The sequence below is a fragment of the Scylla paramamosain genome, chromosome 2, assembly GCF_035594125.1.
Source record: "Scylla paramamosain isolate STU-SP2022 chromosome 2, ASM3559412v1, whole genome shotgun sequence".
Classification (NCBI taxonomy): domain Eukaryota; kingdom Metazoa; phylum Arthropoda; class Malacostraca; order Decapoda; family Portunidae; genus Scylla; species Scylla paramamosain.
Genome location: NC_087152.1, coordinates 13,532,466 through 13,557,500, shown reverse-complemented (window position 1 = coordinate 13,557,500; position 25,035 = coordinate 13,532,466). Strand labels below are relative to the sequence as shown.

Here is a 25,035-nt window from a genome sequence, read left to right as displayed (position 1 = left end):
GCGGAGAGCACACCACTGCTGCATATTCCAATCTGGGACATAGCATAGTGGCTATAATTTTTTTCATCATAGTCTTATCCATGTAATGAAATGCCACCCTAATATTTTCTAACATCCTGTGTCATGTTATTGGCCGAGTTTACCTTGAAAAGGAACATATTTTCTTAGTGTCCCCTATGTTCCGTTTACCTGCCTTTTAGACATTATCCTTATTCTTAGTTATAAGTTAGTATAAGGCTTATTTACTCATTTTTATATCATGTAGTATTATTCTATTCATAATTTAAGTTCTCTGTATGTTCGTATATGTAAGGGAGGAAGTGTAATTAAGGTGGAAATATGTTGAAATGAGGGGAGCTTGAGTGGGCAACAACACATTCTGAAGAGGGGAAAGGCAGAGCACCAGAGGCTCTGAAGATGAACAGAGGTTGTGGCATTTCTCACAGGAATTTGGGTGTGGAGTGGTGATGGAGAGTGTGTGTGGTGATATAACCTCGATATACCGGATCTGGTTGTTTAGTCTTTTCTGGTACCAAGAGCTCTTGTCTGCTGAAATTTGTTTGATGAATTGTGTTGGTGATGCTGGCTTGAGGGGAGGGTATCATTAGAGAGGTGGCCATTTTTTGGAGACTGGTAGTGTCCTTGGAGATTGTGGAGGCATTTTTAAGGGGCAGTGTTGTGGTGAATTGGTGATTTTTGGGGATGGTGTTATAGGTGATCTGTGGTGATGCCTTGTGAGGTTTGAGGAGATAAAATACGGGAATTATTATTTGGGGACACAGTGATGGTGTCTGGGTAAATTCCTGCAGTTGGGGAAATTACTTCAGTGGCCTATGGAGGTGTAAACAAGCTTTAGTGCTGTGTGAAGCGACAGGAATGTCATATATTAACGTATACTACTTCAGTTTGTTTGTGAGTTATCATTAGCACTAATATATCTATTTATGATATGGAATGATTGTGTTTTCTACCCCCAACATTGATCTGGTATTTGAGGTGATTCCTGGTGTGCTGTGTCAAGGCAAGGATAAAGTGAGAGGTTGCAATTCTGGCGATTTCGGATAAATCAGGTAGGCAATCGAAGCCTTTAAAAATCCAGACCTTTAAAACTTTCCGGGATCAGTGTAACATCCACTTTCTTGGAAAGATAACCACCTGTATGTTGAGTCAAATATCTCATTTATATGCCATTCTGGTAGTTTAGGAAGCGTATCTTCATTCAGGGTATCTTGAAAACCACTCCTAAATCTTTTTCCTCCTTGCTCCTCATTATTGCTTCCTCCCTCATTTTATAGTCCCATGCAGGTCTTTTACTCTTTCCCAGTTCCATCATGTGGCATTTCTTAGCATTGAATTCCAATTTCCACTTCTTGCTCCACCCATAAATCTTGTCAATATCTCTTTGGAACTCCATACAATCGACATGGCTCTTTATTACTCTTAACAATTTTGCATCATCAGCAAACAGATTAATATAACTAGTCAAATCCTCCTGCCTATCACTGATGTACATTTGTAACATGATGGGTGCTAACACTGACCCCTGTGGTACTCCACTTGTTACATTACTGCAGCTTGAACAGGTGTCCCTGATCACAGTTCTCATTTCTCTATTCTTTAAGCAGTCTCTCATCCATTTTAGCATTGTCCCTCTCAGTCATCCTATATGTTCCATCTTCCACAATAGTAGTAGTCTCTTATGTGGAACTTTATCAAAAGCTTTTTTGATGTCCAAGTACACTACATCTACCCACCCATCTCTGTTTTGTACCTCATCTATTACTCTTGTATAGAAACTTGGTAAATTTGTCACACATGACCTTCCTCGTCTGAAACCAAATTGACTATAACTTCATTCTCTCCCAAATATTTCACCTACTTTTCCTTGATCACTATTTCACAGATCTTGCCCACAACACTAGTTAGCGACACCATTCTATAGTTTAGTGGCTCAGTCCTCTTTCCTCCTTTGTGTATTGGCACTATATTTGCTCTCTTCCACTCTCTTGGTACTCTTCCCTCTATCAGTGAGCTGTTAATCACATTGGCTCCACCACTTGTTCTCTACATTCCTTTAGTGTCCAACCTGACACTCCATCAGGCCCTATTGCTTTCCTGACATTCAACTTCTCAAACAATTTACCAGTTTCATGTTTTTGCACCAAGACTTCCCGTAAACCCCCTGCCTCTCCTCCTCGTTTGGTTCTGTAAAACCCGCTTCCACATTGAACACAGACCTGAAACTCTCATTCATAATTTCACTCATCTCTTCTGCTATTTGATATATCCTTCCTTCCTTTACTATCTTGTTAATGGTCTCTCTGCTTGTCATCTTTCCATTGATATATCTGTAAAAAAGCTTAGGCTCTTCTTCACATTTCTTTACCACATCCTTTTTAAATTGTTTCTCTTCCTCTCTTCTTATTCTAACATACTCATTCCTTGCCTCCTTATACTGCTCTCTATTATTTTAATTTCTTTGTTTCTTCAGTTTCTTCCAAGCTGTATCCTTTCTCTTTTTAGCTTCTGTACATCTGGCATTATACCAAATATGTTTGCTCCTCCTTACTTTATAATTATACAGGTACACATTTCTGCACACCCTCATTGTACTTTTTTCAGGAATGTTTCGTATTTCTTTTGCACTGTTTTGCCTTCCATAAGTCCTTTCCAATCAATACTACCAAAGAATTTTCTTAACTCTGTAAAATTTGTCTTTGCATGATTTAGTCTCCCATTTTTTTAATCCTCCTTACATGGTAGAACCTCCCAATCTTGCAGTACCACTTCTAATACCACATAGTCACTTTTTTTCCATTGGGCTTAAGTATTTAATGGTTGGACTGTGCTCTTTTTTTTTTTTTTTTTTTTTTTTTTTTAACCAGGTCTAGCATAGATGGTTCCTCCTCCCCTCTGTATCTTGTAAATTCCTCCACCCATTGGTCCCTTGTATTCACTGTAGCTAACTGTAGCATTTCTTCACTTCACAGTCCAGCATTTCCATTAACTTCCATCTCCTTCCAGCTGACATTTTTGCAGTTAAAGTCTCTCATTAGTAGTATTTTACTGTCTTTCCTTATCATGTTGTCTAGGCATTTCAACACTTCCTTTTGCATTTCCTTGTGATCCTCCAGCCTCCATGTACTAGTCTTTGGTGGCACATACGTTAATATGATCCTCCTCCTTTCTCTCCCACTGGTCCTGATTGTTATACCTATGACCTCCACCATGCCATGTCTATATTGCACTTCTTCCTCATATATATCATCTCAAACCATTATCAGTACTCCTCCTCCTCCTCCTTTACCCTTTCTATATCTCCTCCAATAATTATATCCCTCTTCCTTAAAGCTTAAATGGACTTCTTCTTTTAGCTTTGTCTTGGTTAGGCATAACCGTGTGTGTGTGTGTGTGTGTGTGTGTGTTCTTAGCTAATTGTGTTTTTTACAGTATTGAGTCAAGCTGGTAATGTTCCATCTTTTTAAAGTTAATTTATTATATTTGTCTTTAAAGCTGTGAATTCTTGCACGCAACTTCATCAGTCAATGCATTCCATTGGTTGATTGCTCTGTCAGGGAAACTACTTCCTCACATCTTTTTTTTTTTTTTTTTTTAGTAATTTCTTTCTGTGTTCTCTTTGTGTTGGTTGTTGTGGCACCTCAAAATCCATGATATTATCAATCTTTCCTTTACCTTCTACTTATTTGTTCATCTTGATCATGTCACCTCATTTTACTCTCTCCTCTAGTGTTGGGAGCTTACATTTATCAAACCTTTCTTCTTAGCTATGGCCTTTCAAGTCTGGTACCCATTTTGAAGCAGCTCTGTACACTTTCTCTATCTTTTCAACTTTTTTTTTCAGATGTGGATTTCAAGCTACTATTGAATATTTGTAATATTATCCTCATATACGTATCTAAATGCTATCTTCATATTTGCCAACAAGTGATGCATGTACCTTTCTTTGCCATTTATATTGTCTTCTGCTAATATGCTATTTATTATTAGATTCTTTTCCCTTTTCCAGATGCTTGAATTGTATTATTATCTAATTTATATTTCCAATCAGATCTCTGTGAACTTTGGCAAATTTTATCACATGACATTTATCTAAATTAAAATTCATTTGCCAATCCTTACACCATTCATTAAGTCCCATGAGGTCTTTCTGTAACTCCTTGCATGAGCTTTTTCCATTTATTTTCCTTTGTAACTTTGCATTGTCAGCAAACATGTTCATGTAAGTCTGTTCCAATACTAGTTTCTTTATTATTGACATTTATCAAGAACATGATTGGGTTAACACTGTGTGTGTGTTTGGCAGCATTGTACTTTTGTCAGCACTTCTCATTATTCTTATGATAGATGTTTAATGAAGGTCTTCCACAGCTGTTCGAGAATGGGTGCCTAGCAGAAGTGCGTGCTGAGTTAAGTGACCTAGATGTGATCACACGCATGCTAAAAGTTGGGGACAAGAGGCATCTACTACATCATTGCTTCCAGGTGAGTCCTACAAGGAGGCAGAAAATGTATGGACAAAGCCATCATAATCTTTAGTTTCCTGTTTCCATGTGGTGAGGTTATCAAGAGAGATGGCTCATCTTTCTTGTGCATATCCACTCTTTTAATACTGTAAACCAGTTTGGGGATAATAAAAGCTAGTACTTTCTAAAAACTCATAAAGCAAATTTCATGACTGAGAAAAATCCATAATTAAAACTGGTGATTAAATTACAGTTTATTTACTTAGAGCTGGTCTCATTTAAACCTGATATGGAAACACATTTACAATGGCAACTTTTTAATGTTCAAGCCATTACAATCATGGCAGCATTAGGCAGTTTGGTATTCTACAATCAAAATAATTTTACCAGTGACAGGAGTTGCATCTCATGTTTTGTTTGCTAGTCCTGTACTTTGGCATTAAACAGGTATGTGTTATTGACAATACCATGTGCAGCATCTGAGAAATGTGGATATCCTTGCATTGTAATTTTCATTTATCATTGTTCCATTGAATCTTCTGTACTGATATAGGTCTCCTGTATTGTACTAATGTGCACATATTGAAGTAATGAATACTTTTTTATGTAGTCTTTTTATATATGTACATCATTATCTTAATGTGATTTGGAAATATTTACTCCATCTTGGGGTTGTAAAATGAAAGCAATGTATAATAAATATCGAAGTGAGGATGAATATAGGTTGCAGACAATGGAAACTGGATAATGTATATTTTGCAGATTTTGTTGGTTTAAGTACAGATATTGAAATTTGTGCAAAAAATAGCATATTTAATTGATTGCTGCTCTGTGTTAAAACTTTAAAAGTTAATGTTGGTAGAAAATAGGACAATGGTTTTGATTATATATATATATATATATATATATATATATATATATATATATATATATATATATATATATATATATATATATATATATATATATATATATGTGTGTGTGTGTGTGTGTGTGTGTGTGTGTGTGTGTGTGTGTGTGTGTGTGTGTGTTTACCTAGTTGTAGTTTATGGGAGGGGAGTAATCTCATAGTATCCCATCTCTATATCTGTCCAGTTTGGTCTTAAAAGCATGGACAGTTTCAGCATTCACAATGTTTTCACAGTTCATTCCATTTGTTCACACTTCTGTGAGGAAAACTATACTTCTTGATGTTTCTTCTACAGTTAACTTTCTTCAACTTCTTACTGTGTCCCCTTCTACTCTGTGTGTCTAAATTTATAAAACATTCTTTGTCCACATTTTCCATACCATTTATCATTGTATAGATATTTGTTAAATCTCTTCTCTCTTTCTTATTTTCAAGGGTAGGAATTTTCATCATTCTCAATCTCTCTTCATAGATTGAATTACTCAACTCCGGAACCATCTTAGTGACTGCTCTTTGTATTCTTTCCAATTTTATAATATTCCTCCTTGTATGAGGAGACCACACCACTGCTGCATATTCCGATCTTGGTCTTATCATGGAAATCAACAACTTTTTTTATCATTCCTTCATCCAAATATGAGAATGGCATTCTTACTCTTTTTAACAAATTCATCATCTCTACTAATTTTATCAATGTGTCTGTCCAGAGTCAGATTTTCAGTAACTGTTACTCCCAAATCCATTTCTTCTTTTGATTTCTTTAACTTCGCACCATCCATCTCATAATGATATTGTATTCTTTTTTACTCTTATCAAATTCCATTTCTTTACATATACTTAAATTGAATTTCTTTTGCCAAGATTTGCTCCATCTATTTATCTTATTTAAATCATCTTGCAGTATCATACAGTCCTTTACATTTTCTATCCTCATCAGCTTAGCATCTTCTGTAAATAAGTTCATATAGCTATCTATTTCTTCATATATGTCATTTACACATATCACAAACTTTATTGGTCCCAACACTGACCCTTGTGGGACACCACTAGTTATTTTTGGCCAAAACAAATTTTGGTCTTGTATTACAGTTCTCATTTCTCTATCATTTAGATAATCCTCCATCCACTCCAGGCATCTTCCTCCAATTCTTCCATAATTCTTTATCTTCCATAGCAATCTTTGGTGTGGTACTTTGTCAAAAGCCTTCTTCAACCCTAAGTAGACACCTATCCACCCATCTGTCTCTCTTTTTCTTGCACAATACCGACTACCTTTGAATAAAATGAGAATAAATTCATGGAGCATGATCTTCCCCTTGTAAATCCAAATTGTCAATTTACTTTCCTAGTGTTCCATCCATGTTTCCTTTATTGTTCTTTCATGTAGTTTTCTGACAATACTAGTGAATGAAACTGGTCTTTAATTTATTGGGTTTTCCTTATTTCCTCCTTTGAATATTGGTATAATATTTGCTCTCTTCCAATCTTTTGGTACTCTTCCCTGTGACAATGATGTCACCACCACCATACTGTGAATTTTACCAGCCAGTTGTTCTCTGCATTCTTTCAATATCCAGTTTGATACTCCATCTGGACCAGATGCTTTACTTACATCAAGGGCTTCCATCATCATAAGTATTTGATCATAACTGACTGGGACTGTACTTAGTATATTCCTCATCAAATTATCCCTTCCAGCATCAAACTCCCCTCCCACAGTAAATACCAATCTGAAACCTTTGTTCATAACCTCTGCCATAACCTGTGCATCCTCATAGACTTTTCCTTCAACTTTCAGTCTTGATACAACTTCTCTCTTCTTTATCTTCCCATTAATATGTCTAAAGAATAGTTTTGGTTCATTTATACACATAAGAACAAAGAAATAAGGGAAACTGCAAGAAGCAACCAGGCTTACACGTGGCAGTCCCTGTATGAAATATACCTACCCATTTCCATCTGTTATCCCCATCCATAAACCTGTCTAATCTCCTCTTAAAGCTCTCTAGTGTCCTAGCACTAACAACATGATTACTGAGTCTGTTCCACTCATCTACCACTCTATTTGAGAACCAATTTTTTCCTATCTCCTTCCTAAACCTAAATTTTTCAAGCTTGAACCCGTTATTTCTTGTTCTACCCTGGTTGCTGATCCTAAGAATTTTGTTTACTTCCCCCTTGTTATAACCCTTATACCACTTAAAGACTTCTATCAGGTCCCCTCTTAACCTACATCTCTCTAAAGAATGTAAATTTAACAACTTCAATCTCACCTCGTAAGGAATACTCCTCATCCCCTCTCCTCTGTACTGATTCTAATAGACCTATATCTTTCCTGTAATGTGGGGACCAGAACTGCACAGCGTAGTCTAGGTGAGGTCTGACCAGCGCCAAGTATAACTTTAATATTACTTCCGGCCTTCTACTTTTAACACTCCTAAAAATGAATCCTAGTACCCTATTTGCCCTGTTTCTGGCCTCTATGCATTGTTTCCCTAGACGGAGTTCAGAGCTAACTATAACTCCTAAATCTTTCTTGTACCCTGTACCTACCAGAGTTTGGTTGTTTAATGTGTACCTATTGTGTGGGTTTCCTCTACCTACGCTAAGTACTTTGCATTTGTTTATATTAAATTGCATTTGCCATCTATCCATCCATTCATTCATTCTATCTAAATCTGCCTGCAAGGTGATGGCATCCAATTCTGACCTAATTAATCTACTTATCTTTGTGTCATCCGCAAATTTACTAACATCACTACTAATTCCTCTATCCAAGTCATTGATATATATTAGAAATAACAATGGCCCTAATACTGATCCCTGTGGCACCCCACTAATTACATGACCCTGCTCAGATTTCCAGCTGTTTATTACAACTCTTTGTCGCCTGTCGCTAAGCCATGACCCTATCCAGCCTAACACCTTCCCATCTATCCTGTGTGCCCTAACCTTTCTCAGGAGCCTTTGATGGGGTACCTTGTCAAATGCTTTACTAAAGTTCAGATATAAGATATCATAACTATCACCATTATCTACTGCTTTGTACACTTTACTGTAAAAACTTAACAAGTTTGTCAGGCAAGACTTCCCCTTCGTGAAGCCATGCTGTGACTGATTTATCAAGTTATGTTTGTCTAAATGTTCCCTAATGTTCTTCGCTATTATTGACTCTAATATTTTACCTACAACTGAAGTTAAGCTGACAGGTCTATAATTAGACGCTAAAGTTTTGTCTCCTTTCTTAAAGATGGGTACTACATTAGCCTACCTCCACATTACTGGTACCTCACCCGACTCAAGTGATTTCCTAAACACAGAAACTAATGGCTCACTAATAATCTCTTTGCATTCCTTAAGTACTCTGGGATATATTTCATCTGGTCCTGGTGTCTTGAACTTTTTTAGCCTATCTCCTGTTCCACTATCTCCCTAGTTATGGAAATATCTGTCAGCTTCTCATTCTTATCTACTCTAAACACCTGTTCACTATCTGGCATATCCTGCATGTTTTCCTGGGTGAAGACAGTTAAAAATACTCATTCAGAAGTTTACTAATCTCCTCCCCATTAAAAGGCAGCTCCCCATCTGCTGCCTTTAATGGACCTATAGTATCCTTATTCTTCATGCTGTATAACTGATAAAATCCCTTGGGGTCTGTCTTTGCCTGGCTGGCTACCTTTAATTCATAATTGCCCTTAGCTTTCCTCATTAACTTCCTGACTGTTCTAACTAATTCATTATATTGTGACCTTAAAACTTCACCTGCCCTTAATCTCTTATATATACTTCTCTTACACCCTATATAATGTTTTAGCTTAGCAGTCATCCATTTAGGGTAATTTTTCTGTGATCTTATTGCCCTATATGGGATATTTGCTAACTGACCTTTATGAACTTTATCTACAAAATATTTATACAATTCATCTACATTTACCTCACCTAATCCCCTCATCTCAGCCCCTACCATCCTCTCCACTCCCTCATCTACTCGCCTCGACCTCACCTCTCTCATTTCAGCATGACCTGACATTCCAACATACTCACATCTATCTACCTCTCCCTCTCTCCTCCGCCCCTTCCGGACACATCTTCCCTCCTCTTGTCCTACACCCTCACATCTCACCTCACCTCTCTCATCCTGCCTTATCTCTCTGAACTCCGTCTCGGACCTGACCTCACCCTGCATCCGTTGCCAGTCCACTCCTTGGAGGTACCTTTTTAATTCCTCAAAATCTGCTCTCCTAAAGTCAGGTATTTTACTATAGTTTTTGCTTCTAAAAGTTTCTTCCCATTCTAAATTGTACCTAATTTTCCTATGGTCACTGTTACCTAGCTGTCCTCCAACCTCTACCTGTGTGACTGCTTCCTCCCTGTTAGTAAGAATTAAATCTAGAATATTATTCCCCCTTGTGGGTTCTACGACTACCTGTTTTAAAAAATTATCCTGAATTACTTTAAGAAACTCCTCTGCTTCCTTGTTACCCACCATCAGACTCCAGTCGATATTCCTAAAATAAAAATCTCCTACCACACATACCTGACTGTACCTGCCTGCTCTATTTAATTCCTGCCACAGTGAGGTGTTAATTTCCTTTGTACTGGTCAGTGGTCTGTACACTACCCCCAGTACTACTGACTGCAATCCTTCCTTAATATCTACCCATATTGACTCTGCTTTGTTATCTGTTTTAATTCTACTGTTAATGCAACACTGTAATGTGTCCCTAACTTATAATGTGATGCCTCCTCCTCTCCTGTTTTCCCTATCTTTATAGAACAGTGTAGAACCATCTTTCTTAACCTCTGGATTAAATACTTTTTCCTGATATATCTAACCAAGTTTCAGTTAAAGCAATGATATCAAATTTCTCAACACATGGTATTTCTCTAAGCAAGTCTATTTTATTCAGAATACTTCTACAGTTTGTGTAGTATACACTTTTCTGTTATATCTCTTTCATAGTTTCTTCTCTCCATTCTTATTATCTTAGTGTATTCATTTCAAGCATCAATATATCCCCCCCCCATCTGCTCTCAGTTTTCCTTTTCTTCCATCTATTTCAAGCATTTAGCTTACAATTTCTGGCCTTTTTGCATTTTGTATTGAACCATTCCTTATCCATTCTACATCTTGCTCCTCCTCTAGGTACAAATTTCTCCACAGCAGTATTATATATCCTTATAAATTCATCCTATTTTTCCTGAACATTTTCTGCATGTTCAAAGTCTTTCCAGTCCATGGCAACAAAGTACTTTCTTAATTTTTCAAAATCAGCTTTACTATATTTAAATCTTCTTACCTTATAATTTTTATCGGTGATTACATTTTCATTTTTCAAATTAAATTTTATCAACTCATGATCACTTTTACCTAGAAGGCTATCATACTGTATAGTTTCAATAATTTCTATGTCCTTGGTAAACACTAAATCAAGTCTTGATGGTTTATCTCTTCCACTAAATCGGGTATCAAGTTTTCCACCTCCCAGTTTAATAGTCTCTGTGTGTGTGTGTGTGTGTGTGTGTGTGTGTGTGTGTGTGTGTGTGTGTACCTAATTGTAATTTACTGGGCCTGAGCTACACTTGTGTGGTCCCATATCTACACTTGTCCAGTTTCTTTATAGTTGTGCACACTTGTTGCTGATACTGCCTCCTCACTTAACTTGTTCCAAACTTCTAGATTTCTCTGTGGGAAACTATTTTTCTTTATGTTACTGAGGCATCTTCCTTTTCTTAGTTTTTTGCTTTGTCCTTTTGTGAATCTGGTATTTCCTTCTTCTCTTAGCAGTACTTTCTTATTATCAGTTTCTTCCATTCTAACTCACAATTTATATATCAGTATTAAATCTCCCTTTCTCTCTGTTCCAGTGTTGGCAAATTAATTTCCTTTAACTTATCTTCATATGTTAATTCTTCCAGTTCTGGAACCATTTTTGTTGCCATCCTTTGTATCCTTTCTAGTTTCTTGACAATTTTTTTCTTGTAGGGAGACCACACTGATTCAGCATATTCCAGCTTTGGTCTAATCATAGTAGTAGATATTTTTCTCATCATATCTTTATCCATGTAGTGGAATGCTGTTCCAATATTTCTCACCATTTTATGTGTATCTGAATGTCTTTTCTACATGTTTCTCAACTGTTGACTATTCTGTATTGTAACCCAGATCTTTCTCTTGTACTTTATGATTTCTTCATTTCCCATTTTATATGTCCATTTTGGTCTCTTCATTTTTTTCCATTTCCATTAAATGACATTTTTTTCACATTAAATTCCATCTATCATTTCTTACTCAATCCCAGATTTTATTAAAATCCTCATGTATAATTTCAGTGTTGTTTCTTATATGTCTTTGTAATTTTTCATTGCCTACAATCAAACTCATGTAACTTCTTTACTCCTTTCATTTATATAGATCAGGAAAAGTATTGGTGCCAGCACTGATCCTTGTGGTACTCCACTATCTACTTTTCTCCATTTCAATTTTACATCTTTTACTTAAATCCATCTTTTAAGTTTACATCTTTTAGTAAAATTTTTCCATTTATGAATCTGCAGAACTGTTTTGGTTCTTGCACTTTTCAGCTATATCTTTTTTCATATCCTTTCTCTTCCTCTTTCCTTATTTTCACATATTCATTTCCTGCTGTCTCTTCTTTATTTTTTTGGTTTTGTTTTCTTTTCATTCTTATCCATGCTTCATCTCTTTTTTCTCTTTGCTCTTGCACATCTTGTGCTGAACCACACCTGTTTTCGTCTGTCTTTAGCTTTGTATAGTGGAACTTATTTATTCACTCCTGTCTCATATAGTTCCATAAAAATGTTATACTCATCTTGCACATCATTTGTTCTTTTCAGCTTTACCCAGTCCATTTCTTCATAGAATCTCTTAAGATCATCAATATTCGCTTTCCCATAGTTTCTTCTGTTTTCTTTGTATGATTCATCCTCTTCACTGACATCATTATCAATTTCTATTTCTCTCATTACATAGTCACTTTTTCCTGTGGGGCACACATACATTATTTTAATTCTTTAGTTAGGTTGGTTCCTTTCATTAATATTAGGTCAAGTCTTGTTGGTTCGTCATCTCCCCTATATCTTGTATTTTCAGTCACCCATTGCATCATTGTGTTTTCCATAGTCAACTTCAGAAATCTTTCTCCCCATGGAGTCCCTTTTCTTACCTCTAACGTTTCCCAATTTATTTTTTTTACAGCTGAAGTCACCAACCAATAGTACTCTTTTTATTACTTTTGATTAATTTACTGAAACATTGAATATCTTCTATTATTTTCTCAGTCTACCTTGCTCCAAAAATTTGTGTGTGTGTGTGTTTGTGTGTGTGTGTGTGTGTGTGTGTGTGTGTGTGTGTGTGTGTGTGTGTGTGTGTGTATACTGTACTTTGCAGATTAATATAGAGTAAGAAACTAAGGGAGTGTATGAACATAATGAGGCTGAATAAACAGGTAATGAAACAAGTTAAAGACTTGGATATCTTCAGTCAATTTGAGACAATTTGAGAGAGAACAATGAGCATAAAATTTAAAAAAGGTACTTTCAGATAATATGCTATTCCTGAACCTAGACATACTCGTATATTTATAAGACCCAGAAGAAAAATCATGCTAGAATCCAAGCATCCAAAACTGGTTGTTAGTTGAGATGAGAGTGGGTATTGGGAGTACTTTATTTATGAAAAACATTGGTATGTATGTCTAATAAAGGAGAAGAAATAAGGAATGAAGCTGTAATTTTAGAAGTTGATTAATAAGAACATTTAAGTAAAATTCTTATTGACTTCAGAAATTTCAGCAATTATTTGAAGGCATTTTTGCCAAGTAATGTTGCCTTACTGCTTCTTTTCAGGCCTTAATGGACCAGGCTCTCGGGGACCACAGTACTAAAATTTCCTCAGTTATATCACAAGCTTACGTGGATCGGTGTAACCAGGAGTCACTCACTGACAAACAGGTGGGTCACACTGAGAAGAGTTCTTGTTGTATTATTTTAGTCTCCTTATTTTTGCCTGTTTGTCTATCTTTGCAGGTAAATATCATGTATCTAAGTTCTTTTTTGTGACTGCTACAAACATTCTTATTTTACATTTATCATGTCAGTGTAGCCATTCTTTATGTGGTTGCTTATTTTATTATAGAGTAATTGATATTTTATGAAATGTCTGTATTTGTTGGGAAGTTAATTATGAGGGTTGTAAAAATCATTCAACTATTTATTTGATTAATTATTTTGTTTTCTTGTATCAGCGGGATAGCTTGGTGCTGCATGGCCTGGCAATATCTGCCTTCTTGGCAGAGGCTGGGTGGCTTCCTGATGCTGAGGTCATCTTAACCTCTTGCCAAAGCCTCCTTGCAGACTCCTCAGACCCTTTGCAGAAGACACGTGCCTTGGAGTGTTGCCACAGGTGGGGCTTATTCAGTTTGGGCTATGGTGCTGGAAATGTGTGATGTGTATAATGATCTTAATTTTGTTCCTTCTATGAGTAAAGTATACTTTTTGTAGCTGTCAAACTAGTTCTTAACTTATAGTGGATATAAGAGAGAAGAAATTATGGAAAGTAATGTAGCTGAGGTGTTTGACAAACATTAGCAGAGTGAAGTAATTTGTAGGGATGCATTAAAATGTGAAAAAACTGGAAGTGTGACTGGTATTTATAGAGTTAGCTGATCAAACAGAACAAGGAATGTTATGTTGGATTGGGTATTCAAAGGGAATTGAAGAAGAGTAGTTGGTGTAGTGGGAAGACCATTAATGGGATGGATGATGACTGTGAAGAGAGAGTGTGTGTGGAGCAAGAAAGAATGAGTGTTCATGATATTAATCTAGAGGAGGGAGATCACAGCCCCACAGCTTATAAGAATCTCATACCTACTTGCTGCCAGGTGAACAGGGACCACTTGCTACCATTACATAACACTATACTATATAGTGTGTGTGTGTGTATGTTTGTGTGTGTATAGGAGCACCTTGTTTTGGCTATCTTTCTTCTTGGAGGATTTTTAACCATTACGCACCTATTCTCAGCATACATGTATCATCATACAGGCTAATAGTTTGCATGAACATACAGTGACAGTAATATTGACTTCCAGATTGCTACATGTCCAGAATGGCTACTGTCGGTTTGAGGAGGCGGAACACACTTACAACCAGGCAATGGTACTGGTGAAGCAACTCCAAGGGATGGGTGCTTCTCCCAACTTAGCCTCACTCTACTCTGAGTTCTCAACCCTTTACATGCTGCGGTCCAACTATGCAGAGGTGAGTCAAAGTCTGGCAAAGTATCTTTCAACACTAATGGAACTCAATTAGAACAGCAAATATGACTTAAACAAAATTTATGGAACCAAAAACCCTCTTATGAATTAAAAGGAATATTTTTTATATATCCATGGGTTTCTTGTGCTCTATTTCTTGTTGAGTGTAGTAACATTTAGGGATTTTGTTCTATTGTATCATGGTTCTGATCTAGAAAAACTGCAACAAATTCTTAGTATCATTAACAAGCTGTAATTTTGTATAGTTGTTCTTTTAGTAAAAAAAGGGAGAAAATTTATATATAGCCTTAAAATTCTCTTTTAATACCACAAGGAATGTGTTGAGAACAACAAATATGATAGAATTTATGAAGTCAGAAATGTCATTTGTATTTAGAGGAATTTTTTGATGTTCAAACATTTCTTGCATATTGTAGTGGATATGAAATTCCACTGTAAGAGTTGGCCCAGCAAATGAGAAGCTGAGTAGTAGGATTGGAGTAAAGAAATGGATCTTGTAAGTTGATGTGTGAGATTATAAAAATTTTTGTTGTAGAAAGGCAGACCAAGGAAAGCCTGGTATGATATCATAATGAAAGACACAGCAGGAAACTTGATAGGCAGACAGGATAATTGTGCAGTTTGGCAAGCTCCCTTCAGGTGATGACCCTGAATAAAGTGACATAACCTATTTTCCAATAAGAAATTATACAGTATATGAACAGAAAATAGCCAATATTTATTTTTCACCATACTTTAGTATAGAGGTGATTTTTTTTTTTTTTTTTTTTTTTTTTTTTAGGAGGGATACTAGCCAAGGGCAACAAAAATCGAATGAAAAAAAAAAAAGTCCCACTGAGATGCCGGTCCCTGAATAGGTTCCAAAGCAGTAGTAAAAAACTGAAGGGCAAGTATCTTGAAACCTCGCTCTTGAAAGAATTCAAGTCATAGGAAGGTGGAAATACAAAAGCAGGCAGTGAGTTCCAGAGTTTATTAGAGAAAGGGATAAATGATTGAGATTACTAGTTCTCTTGCATTAGAGAGGTGGACAAAATAGGGGTGAGAGAAAGAAGAAAGTCTTGAGCAGCGAGGCCACAGGAAGAGGGGAGGCATGCAGGTAGCAAGATCAGAAGAGCAGTTAGCATGAAAATAGTGGTAGAAGATAGCAAGAGATGCAACATTGCAGCAATGAGAAAGAGGCTGAAGACAGTCAGTTAGAGGAGAGGAGTTGATTAGACAAAAAGCTTTTGATTTCACCCTGTCTAGAAGAGCAGTATGAGTGGGACCCCCTAGACATGTGAAGCACACTCCATACGTGGATGGAGTATGCTTGTACTTGTATGCTGGCCCTTGTACAGATTTAGCAGCTGGAAGGGTGAGAAAAGCTGGCAGAGACATCTCAGAATACCTAACTTCATAGAAGCTCTTTTAGCTTGAGATGAGATGTGAAGTTTCCAGTTTAGATTGTAAGTAAAGGACAGACTGAGGATGTTCAGTGTAGAAGGGGGGGAAAGTTGAGTGTCATTGAAGAAGAGGGGATAGTTGTCTGGAAGGTTGTGGTGAGTTGACATATGGAGGGGATTGAGTTTTTAGGGCATTGAACAATACTAAGTTTGCTCTGCCCCAATCAGAAATTTAGAGAGGTCAGAAGTCAGGCATTCTGTGGCTTCCCTGTGTGCATTGTTTGCTTCCTGAAGAGTTGGATGTCTACAAAAAGATGTGGAAAAGTGCAGGGTGATGTCATCAGCATAGGAGTAGATAGGACAAGAAGTTTGGTTTAGAAGATCATTGATGAGTAATAGGAAGAGAGTGGGTGACAGGACAGAACCCTGAGGAACACCACTTTTAATAGACTTAAAAGAACAGTGACCGTCTACCACAGCAGCAATAGAACGGTCAGAAAGGAAACTTGAGGTGAAGTTAGAGATAGAAGGTTAGAAACCGTAGGAGGGTAATTTGGAAATCAAAGCTTTGTGCCAGACTCTATCAAAAGCTTTTGATATGTCTAAGACAAAAGCAAAAGTTTCATCAGAATCTCTAAAAGAGGATGACCAAGACTCAGTAAGAAAAGCCAGAAGATTACCAGTAGAGCGGCTTGACAGAACCCATGCTGGCAATCATATAGAAGGTTGTGAAGTGATAGATGTTTAAGAATCTTCCTGATGAGGATAAATTCAAAAACTTTAGATAGTCATTAAATTAAAGCAATAGGACAGTAGCTTGAGGGATTGGAATGATCACCCTTTTTAGGAACAGGCTGAATGTAGGCAAACTTCCAGCAAGAAGGAAAGTTAAATGCTGACAGACAGAGTTGAAAGAGTTTGACTAGGCGAAGTGCAAGCATGGAGGACAATAAGAAGGACCGCATATGGTCCATAAGCCTTCCGAGGATTAAGGCCAGTGAGGGCAAGGAAAACATTATTGTGAAGAATTTTAATAGTACATTAAGTAGTCAGAGGGTGGAGGAGAGGGAGGAACAAGCCCTGAATCATTCAAGGTAGAGTTTTTAGCAAAGGTTTGAGTGAAGAGTTCAGCTTTAGAGATAGATGTGAAAGCAGTGGTGCCAGCTGGTTGAAATAAAGAAGGAAAAGAAGAAGCAAAACTGTTACTTTAGCTAACTTAATTTTGAGGTGTTAATAACCAGAGAAGCTACTGTAGATGGTAGGTTTGCAAAAAAAACTAAAAACAGAAGTTTATTGTAGTGCTTCTTCAATAACAAATGTATAGTTCACTTTAGATTGGAGAATTACAGTAAATCATTTATATTGCTAATCAGATATATTTCCTAAGAAAAAAAAAATTACCTAAAACAGCAATGTTACACATATACCATGAGCTATGTGAATGACAATGTGTAGATAAATCCATATAGTGAAACAAATGTTTCTAAGAATGTTTCACATGCTGCTTTTATGGCTTCTATGGTTCTGTTGTGATCCACTAAAATTTTAGATGTTTGCTTTGCCAAGTGCACTCTTCGACCTCTGATACACACTTCCCATGCAAAAATTATACCTAGTATCAGCATTGTTCAATAGCTCTTACCTAGCTTTGCTCTGTTTTGTTTACTGCATTAGAATTTTTCTTGAGGTCTGTTCCATCAGGTATTCATTTGCAGATCAATACAGCCTGTACTTATTCTCAACACTCCATTGTTGTGAGGATGTTTGTTTCTTCATTAAAGACTATCAGGTGGCATCTGCTTTTCATGAAATAGACCTTAGAGTTTGCCTTTCATTACATTGCTCTAACTTGCTAAATTGAAGTAATGAGCAAGTAAGCATAGCTCAGAAGAGAGCATAGAATATTTGGGTGTGTATCTTTTATTTAGAGAACATTCCATACACATTCTCTCTACTGGTTCTATACATTTGATCATGAAATATGATTTACTTATTCTAGATGTGCATACTGGTGTTTGTGTAAACATTATTATGTTGGAGATTTATGCAAGTTTATACCTCTCTTTTTATAATTTCTTGTATGATTTACAGGCCTACAGCTGGAGTGTAAAGGCATTACAGTCACTTGTAGCCAACTTTCCCAAGCCTCCACTGATTGATGTTCTGAGGCAGTCAGCCAAAGCATGTGTGCTTAAACGAGAGTTCAAGAAGGCCAGGCTACTCATCCGGCAGGTGTGTTATCTTGGCTCAGTCACTGAGGATTGAGATTTTATGGAGTATTCATTTCAATGTTTAAAGAAACAATGGGTTCTGCTTTTGGATCTGCATGATGTTATTTATTGGCTTCTCTTTGCAAATGAGCAAAATATATTTATTTATCAGTTTATTAGGTAGTTGGTATCTGAAATTTTCTCGGTTCACCAGCAGTCTTCAAAAGATTCTCAGGAAAGTTTTTTGCCTTCTTGAGTTGCATGTGCTTTAATTTTATTTGTATATTTATTTATTTATATATTTATTTATTTATTCATGAGCAACATGAAAACTTATATGATGGAAAAAAAATCTTTATAATGCTTATGGGCTTGTCGTGCCATAAAAATGTTGGAAAAATGAAAAGCATTAGAAGTACAACATAACTAGTTGTTGGGATGTTACTGTGTTTTTCTTACCATAGTTACCCCTGTATCTGCTGCTGCATATCCACAAGTATTTTGCTGAAGTCATTGACTCAAGTGTCCATTTAGAAGCTCATGAGCTGGTTGAATATTTTGCTTAGGCTGATGGTTTACAATTGGGTGATACAATGGATACTTGGATCCTATGAAGACTTTCTCTTCATTGTATTGATATACTGTTGAACTATCTGAGCCTAAAGAAAATTGTTGTCAAGTAAGGGGCAGGTTTATCCAAGGCCTAATGTATTCATTCAAGAACTGGGGTTTGTCTCAGCTTCATTCTGTAGTGATTATATGTATTTGATTTTTAGCTAGATTTGTGAATTAGTTTATATGATCTCAAGTTAGGTCACTCTAATCATCTTTGATTTCAAGATGACACCTTAATCTTCGCAGAGTAATTTAGAATTGTAGTAATGGTTATTTGGATTAGTGAGAAAGCAACATCAAATAACTAATGGGTTTCTTGACTAAAAATAGTCGTAATGTCTGGAGAGCTTCTAAATGAAGTATTAAAGTTTGTCTGTGGCAAGGATACAGAGATCTTAAATAGTTTCACATGTGTTTGTAGTGCAGACTATGGGAATGGTGTGCTTCACCATGAACTTGCCTATTATATTAACTGCTAATGATGTGAACATTCCCAACATGTGAATGTGATATTAACTGTACCTGTACAGAAAGATGAAGAATTGGCCCTGGAGGACACTAATACTTCCTGTGTTTCTGTATGGAAGCGTGGCATGAAGACTAATCAACTCTTGAGGTAAATTTGGGCTTGCTTCTGGTAATTGGTATTTACCTACCTCCATAGAATCATGAGACACCACTGGACTGATGCAGCTTTGGTTGTATAAAACTGAATAAAAGCATATAAGCATCTGCACATTTCATGAGCACCAACTCAAGCCATACTGGCATGCTGATGACTTGAAAAAAATTTATCTTGTTCCAAATTGGGTCAGTAAGAAATGAAACACCAAGATCAAGGAGATGCCCACAAAGACTGTGGCTGTAGCATGTTTATTGATGCTAGTACCAACAATTATTTTTGCATGGGAAAAGCTGTCTACATGGAGACTTGCTTAGTGGATATCTGGATTCCCTGGCAATGGAGTCGGTGATACAGCACATGCCTCTCACCATATTGTCTGCCTCTCATAATGGAAAAGTTGTGTTTAGGAACCTTTTGTACTTTTTATGGTATACCTCTTATTTTCCCTTTCTTAATTTTGTAATTCATGTGATCTATTTTAGGAATTTTTGGATGATCTATTTATCATGACACATTTCGCTAAAGAGATGTGTTTACATTTTAACATCGTCTGTCTGCTTTCCTTTAACTTTAATCAATGCAGGGTTTCCTTCCATAAGCATCTCAGTTGATTCCCCTTCAGATCTTACACATTCTTTCATTTATGTAGCTTTATTTTACATGCTCTTTTTCTTTCTTTTTGCATGTGTGAATTTGAATTGGCACTTGTCAGTAACTTTTATTGAGGCATGGAATTTTTTTTGTATTAAATTTCTAATAGAAAAAAATAAGTGTTTGCCATTGACATTGAAATACTGATATCCAGTTGCTAAAAGATCATATGTTTTCTTGATTATTTGTAATAAGATTGCTATATTCTTTTTAAAAGATTTTTGCCTCTGAGCATCATTGAAGTGTTTTAATATATATAAAAATAGGCTACAGGTGAGGAAGATTATCATGTATGAGATCAGCATAAATTATCTTCCTAAGAATAGAGCAAGAGAGAGAGAGAGAGAGAGAGAGAGAAATAGGAATGCTATACAGTGGAGCAGATGGAATGTTGTATGATGTGATGAAGTATGGACTTAGCATCCTTAGAACATTCATGCTATGACCACAGGGAATATTTGGTCAAAACTATCAGATCAAACCTGGGACAAGGCTTACTCTCACTTTGCTCAAAACTTGCCTAACACTGACGTGTTTTGTAAGGAGGATGAGATAGGCATTGCAAGCTAATGGTTTCACTGGTTATGCAGTTTTTATCGTCTTCCATATGCTTGATTTTGCAAAGGAGCATCATATTTTACAACCCACGAAATGTAAAATACCAAGTGTAGTTCACCAGTTACATGATTCCTAAATAAGGGAATGATACTATATTATCATAGTTGTGACAGCATAGCAAATACATATTTTATTATGTTATATGAGCACAGTGAAGACTTCATTGGTTTATAAAGGAAATTGTCATAGGACAAAAAATAGGGGAAAAAAGCCTTCTTTGCTTCCCCAAAGTGTGCAGCAGAGAACATCCGAAAGGATAAGCTAGTCTAATTCTGAAGGTATCTTGAATCTCCTCTTCTGAAACCAATGAAGCTGTTGAAAGAGAGAAAAAGAGAAACAGAGATAAGTCTGAAATTTACCAGCAGAAGGGATATATATATACTTAAAATCACATTAAAGTAACATTGTGAAAACATAACATTTGATATCTTAGGCTTAAATAAGAAAATAGAAGAATAGTTATATTTCTATTTTCTCCTTGTGATGATAGCTGACTTATATAGTAAATGTCTACCACTTAAAGAATCACCCAACATTTTTTATGCCCTGATTTCTCTATGTATGTCAAGAATGAATTAATTAATAATATTAATATATTAATATATTAATATATTAATGAATAATATATTTTAAGAGAAAGGGTTATTAATAATTTTGTGGTTGCAGGCTGTGGTGATTGCCAGTGAAGTGTTTGGAGACCAGCACCCAAAGTATGCAGATACCCTCATTGACTATGGCTTCTACCTCCTCAGTGTAGATGCCATCAGCCAGGGTGTCCAAGTGTACCAGGCAAGTTTGTTGTAAAGTTTATTTAAAGTAAATAACATTTTATTAATTGATTATTGCTCATTATTTTTTAAATTTATTTATTGTCATTAATTTTTAAAGCATAAGGGATGAATATGAATACTATTTCCATTTTTAAGAAATGTTTAAAACAATGGAGAAAAGTATATTATTGTTGACTATTATAATTACAAGCATGGTCAGCAGGTGGATATTTATTTACATGGAAAGACGCATTTGTTCCAGGTTATTTAATTTTTGCAGAGGAGGCAGTAGACACCTGCCAAAATTATAATTACTCCTAGTGAGGTCTGAAGCACTGGATCAGGTGGTGCTTTGAACTTTCCAGTGACCCAGCTCTGACCTCACTGAACATTTTCCTTTGTGTCTCACAACACAAGGGGGCAGTCACTGCCTGCCCTTTAAGGACAACTCTCTTCCTCCACATAAAACTACATGCACCTAATTACACACACACCCTTCACACCTCAGAGTCCCCATCTGCTCTTCTGGTATTGACCCTAAGTGTCTTGACACCCCCTCAACTTTTTCTTCATTAACTTCTGCAACATTCATGGCCTTAGATCTAATTTTCAATTTATAGAAGACTACCTCTCCTCTACTAAACTTCATCTTTTCTTCACTGAAACACAGGTGTCTGAGGCAACTGACAGTAGCCCCTTTTCTGTTCCCTCCTACTTTCTCTATCTACATTTTTAGTCCAAAGTTGGATGTTGCATCTATGTGCACAGTGACTTTACCTGCTTGTGCCCACACTCTCGAATCTTTCGAGCTTTTCACCATCTGGCTATGACTGCAGTCACTCTCAAACTCAATTTATCTGTGTTGTATACCTCTCACCTAACTTTTTTGACTATAGGAAATTCTTTGACTACTTAAATTCCAAAGTGGTGCACATCCTGACTCACTTTTCACAGAGATCTCCATTCTTGGAGACTTCAGTGTTCACCACTAGCTTTGGCTTTCCTCTCCCTTCACTGACCATCCTGGTGAGCTAGCTTTGCTATCCTCTACAACCTAGAGCAGCTGGTGCATCACCCTACTTGTATCCCTGACTGTCTTGGAGATGTGCCCAACATTCTTGACCTTTTCTTAACCTCTTAATTCTGCTTATGCTGTCACCCTAGCTTCTCCTTTGGCCTTCTCCAATCACACCCTCATATCTGTATCTTGTCCTATCACTTCAGTCCCTCCTCAGGATCCCCTATGTGGAGGTGCCTCTGGCATTTTGCCTCTGTTAATTGAGGAGATCTGAGGAGGTATTATGATGATTCTCCTTGGAAAAATTATTGCACACTGTCTGTGTGCTGAGCTCATAACAGAGGTGATAGTGTTTGGTATGGAGGCATACTCACTCTTTCCTCACTCTTTCTTTCAACCTAAACCTTCCAAACCTTGATTTAACACAGCCTTGATTTAACACCTGTTCTCATGCTATACATGATAGAGAGGTGGCCTGCAAAGGGTACTTAAGCTTTCCATCACCTGAATCTCATGCAGTTTATATTTCTGCCTGGAATCATGTCAAGTTTATTCTCCAACTAGCCAAAAACTCCTTCATTAATAGAAAGTGTCAAAATCTTTCAAGATCTAACTCTCCTTGTGACTTCTGGCACCTAGCCAAAAGCATCTCCAAGAATTTTGTCTTTCCCTCCACCATTCCAGCCTGATGGTACCATTACCATCTCATCTATTTTTAATGCTGAACTCTTCACTCAAACTCTTGTTAAAAACTCCACCTTGGGTGATTCAGGGCTTATTCCTCCCTCTCCTCCACCCTCCAACTACTTCATGCTACCCACTAAGATCCTTCAGAGTGATGTTTTCCATGCCTTCACTGGCCTTAACTCATGGAAGGCTTATGGACCTGATAGGGTCCTTCCTTTTGTTCTCCAAGCCTGTGGCTCTGTGCTTGCACCATGCTGAGTCAAGCTCTTCCAACTCTGTCTATCATCATCTACCTTTCCTTCTTGCTGGAAGTTTGCCTACATTCAGCCTGTTCCTGAAAAGGGTGACCGTTATAATCTTCTCAAACTATTGCTTTAATTTCCTGCCTGTCTAAAGTTTTGAATCTATCCTCAACAGGAAGATTCTTAAACATCTATTACTTCACAATGTTCTATCTGATCACCAGAATGGTTTCCATCGAGGCTGCTCTACTGGTGACCTGGCTTGACTTACTGAGTTTTGGTCATTCTCTTTTATGGATTTTGGTGAAACTTTTGCTGTTGCCATATCAAAAGCTTTTGATAGAGGCTGACACAAAACTTTGATTTCCAGACTACCCTCCTACAGTTTCTACCCTTCTTTCTATAACTTCATCTCAAATTTCCCTTCTGACTGTTCTATTGCTGCTGTGGTAGATGGTCACTGTTCTTCTCCTAAGTTTATTAACAGTGGTGTTCCTCATGGTTCTGTCCTGTCACCCACTCTCTTAATTCTAATTATTAATCTTATTAATGATTTAAACCAAACTTCATCTTATCCAACCATATGGTGATGATACCACCCTACATTTTTCCACATCTTTTTGTAGATGTCCAACCTTTCAGGGAGTAAACAGCTCATGCAGAGAAGCCACAGAATGCCTTACTTCTGATCTCTCTCAAAAATTTCTGATTTGGGCAGAGCAAACTTAGTAATGTTCAGTGCCTCAAAAACTCAATTCCTCCATCTGTCAACTAGACAACCTTCTGGATAACTATCCCCTCTTCTTCAGTGACACCCAATTGTTCCTCTTCTACATTGAACACCCTCGATCTATCCTTTACTTATAATTAAAACTTCAAACTTCACAGCTCACATCTAGCTAAAACAACTTCTGTGAAGTTAGGCATTTTAACTCATCTCTGCCAGTCTTTCTCATAGCTGTTAACTTTGTACAGGGGAACTTATCCTTTCATATATGGAGTATGCTTCACATGTTTTGGGGGGGTTCCACTCATACTGCTATTTTAGGATGGAGTCAAAAGTTTTTTTGTCTTATCAACTCCTTTCCTCTAACTAACTGTCTTCATTCTCTTTCTCATTGCTGTAATGTTGCAGTTCTTGTTATCTTTTACCGTTATTTTTATGCTAACTGCTCTTCTGATCTTGCTGACTGCATGCCTCCCCTCTTCCTGTGGCCTCGCTACATGCAAGAGTTATCTAGTATTCTCAATCATTCATCCCTTCTGCTGGTAAACTGGAACTCCCTGCCTGCTTCTGTATTGCCTCCTTCCTATGACTTGGACTCTTTCAAAAGGGATGGACACATTCTCTTTTTTTTTTTCTTCTTCTTCTTTTTATTATTATTATTTGACATCTGTATTGGGACTGACAGTAAGTGAGCCTTTTTTTATTCCTTGGTCAGTGGCCTTATATATATATATATATATATATATATATATATATATATATATATATATATATATATATATATATATATATAT

The 25,035-nt window shown here is 36.7% G+C and overlaps 1 protein-coding gene across 1 annotated transcript in view; it reads left to right on the top strand.

Moving 5' to 3' along the window:
- The window catches only part of LOC135110522 (amyloid protein-binding protein 2-like), a 33,194-nt gene that overhangs the window by 2,550 nt on the left and 5,609 nt on the right, over window positions 1–25,035 (top strand). The window contains exons 2-7 of the mRNA XM_064022930.1: window positions 4,390–4,503; window positions 13,267–13,371; window positions 13,665–13,822; window positions 14,511–14,679; window positions 18,170–18,310; window positions 21,464–21,586. Coding sequence (XP_063879000.1) covers window positions 4,390–4,503; window positions 13,267–13,371; window positions 13,665–13,822; window positions 14,511–14,679; window positions 18,170–18,310; window positions 21,464–21,586 — 810 coding nt within the window. The remainder of the gene's footprint in view (window positions 1–4,389; window positions 4,504–13,266; window positions 13,372–13,664; window positions 13,823–14,510; window positions 14,680–18,169; window positions 18,311–21,463; window positions 21,587–25,035) is intronic.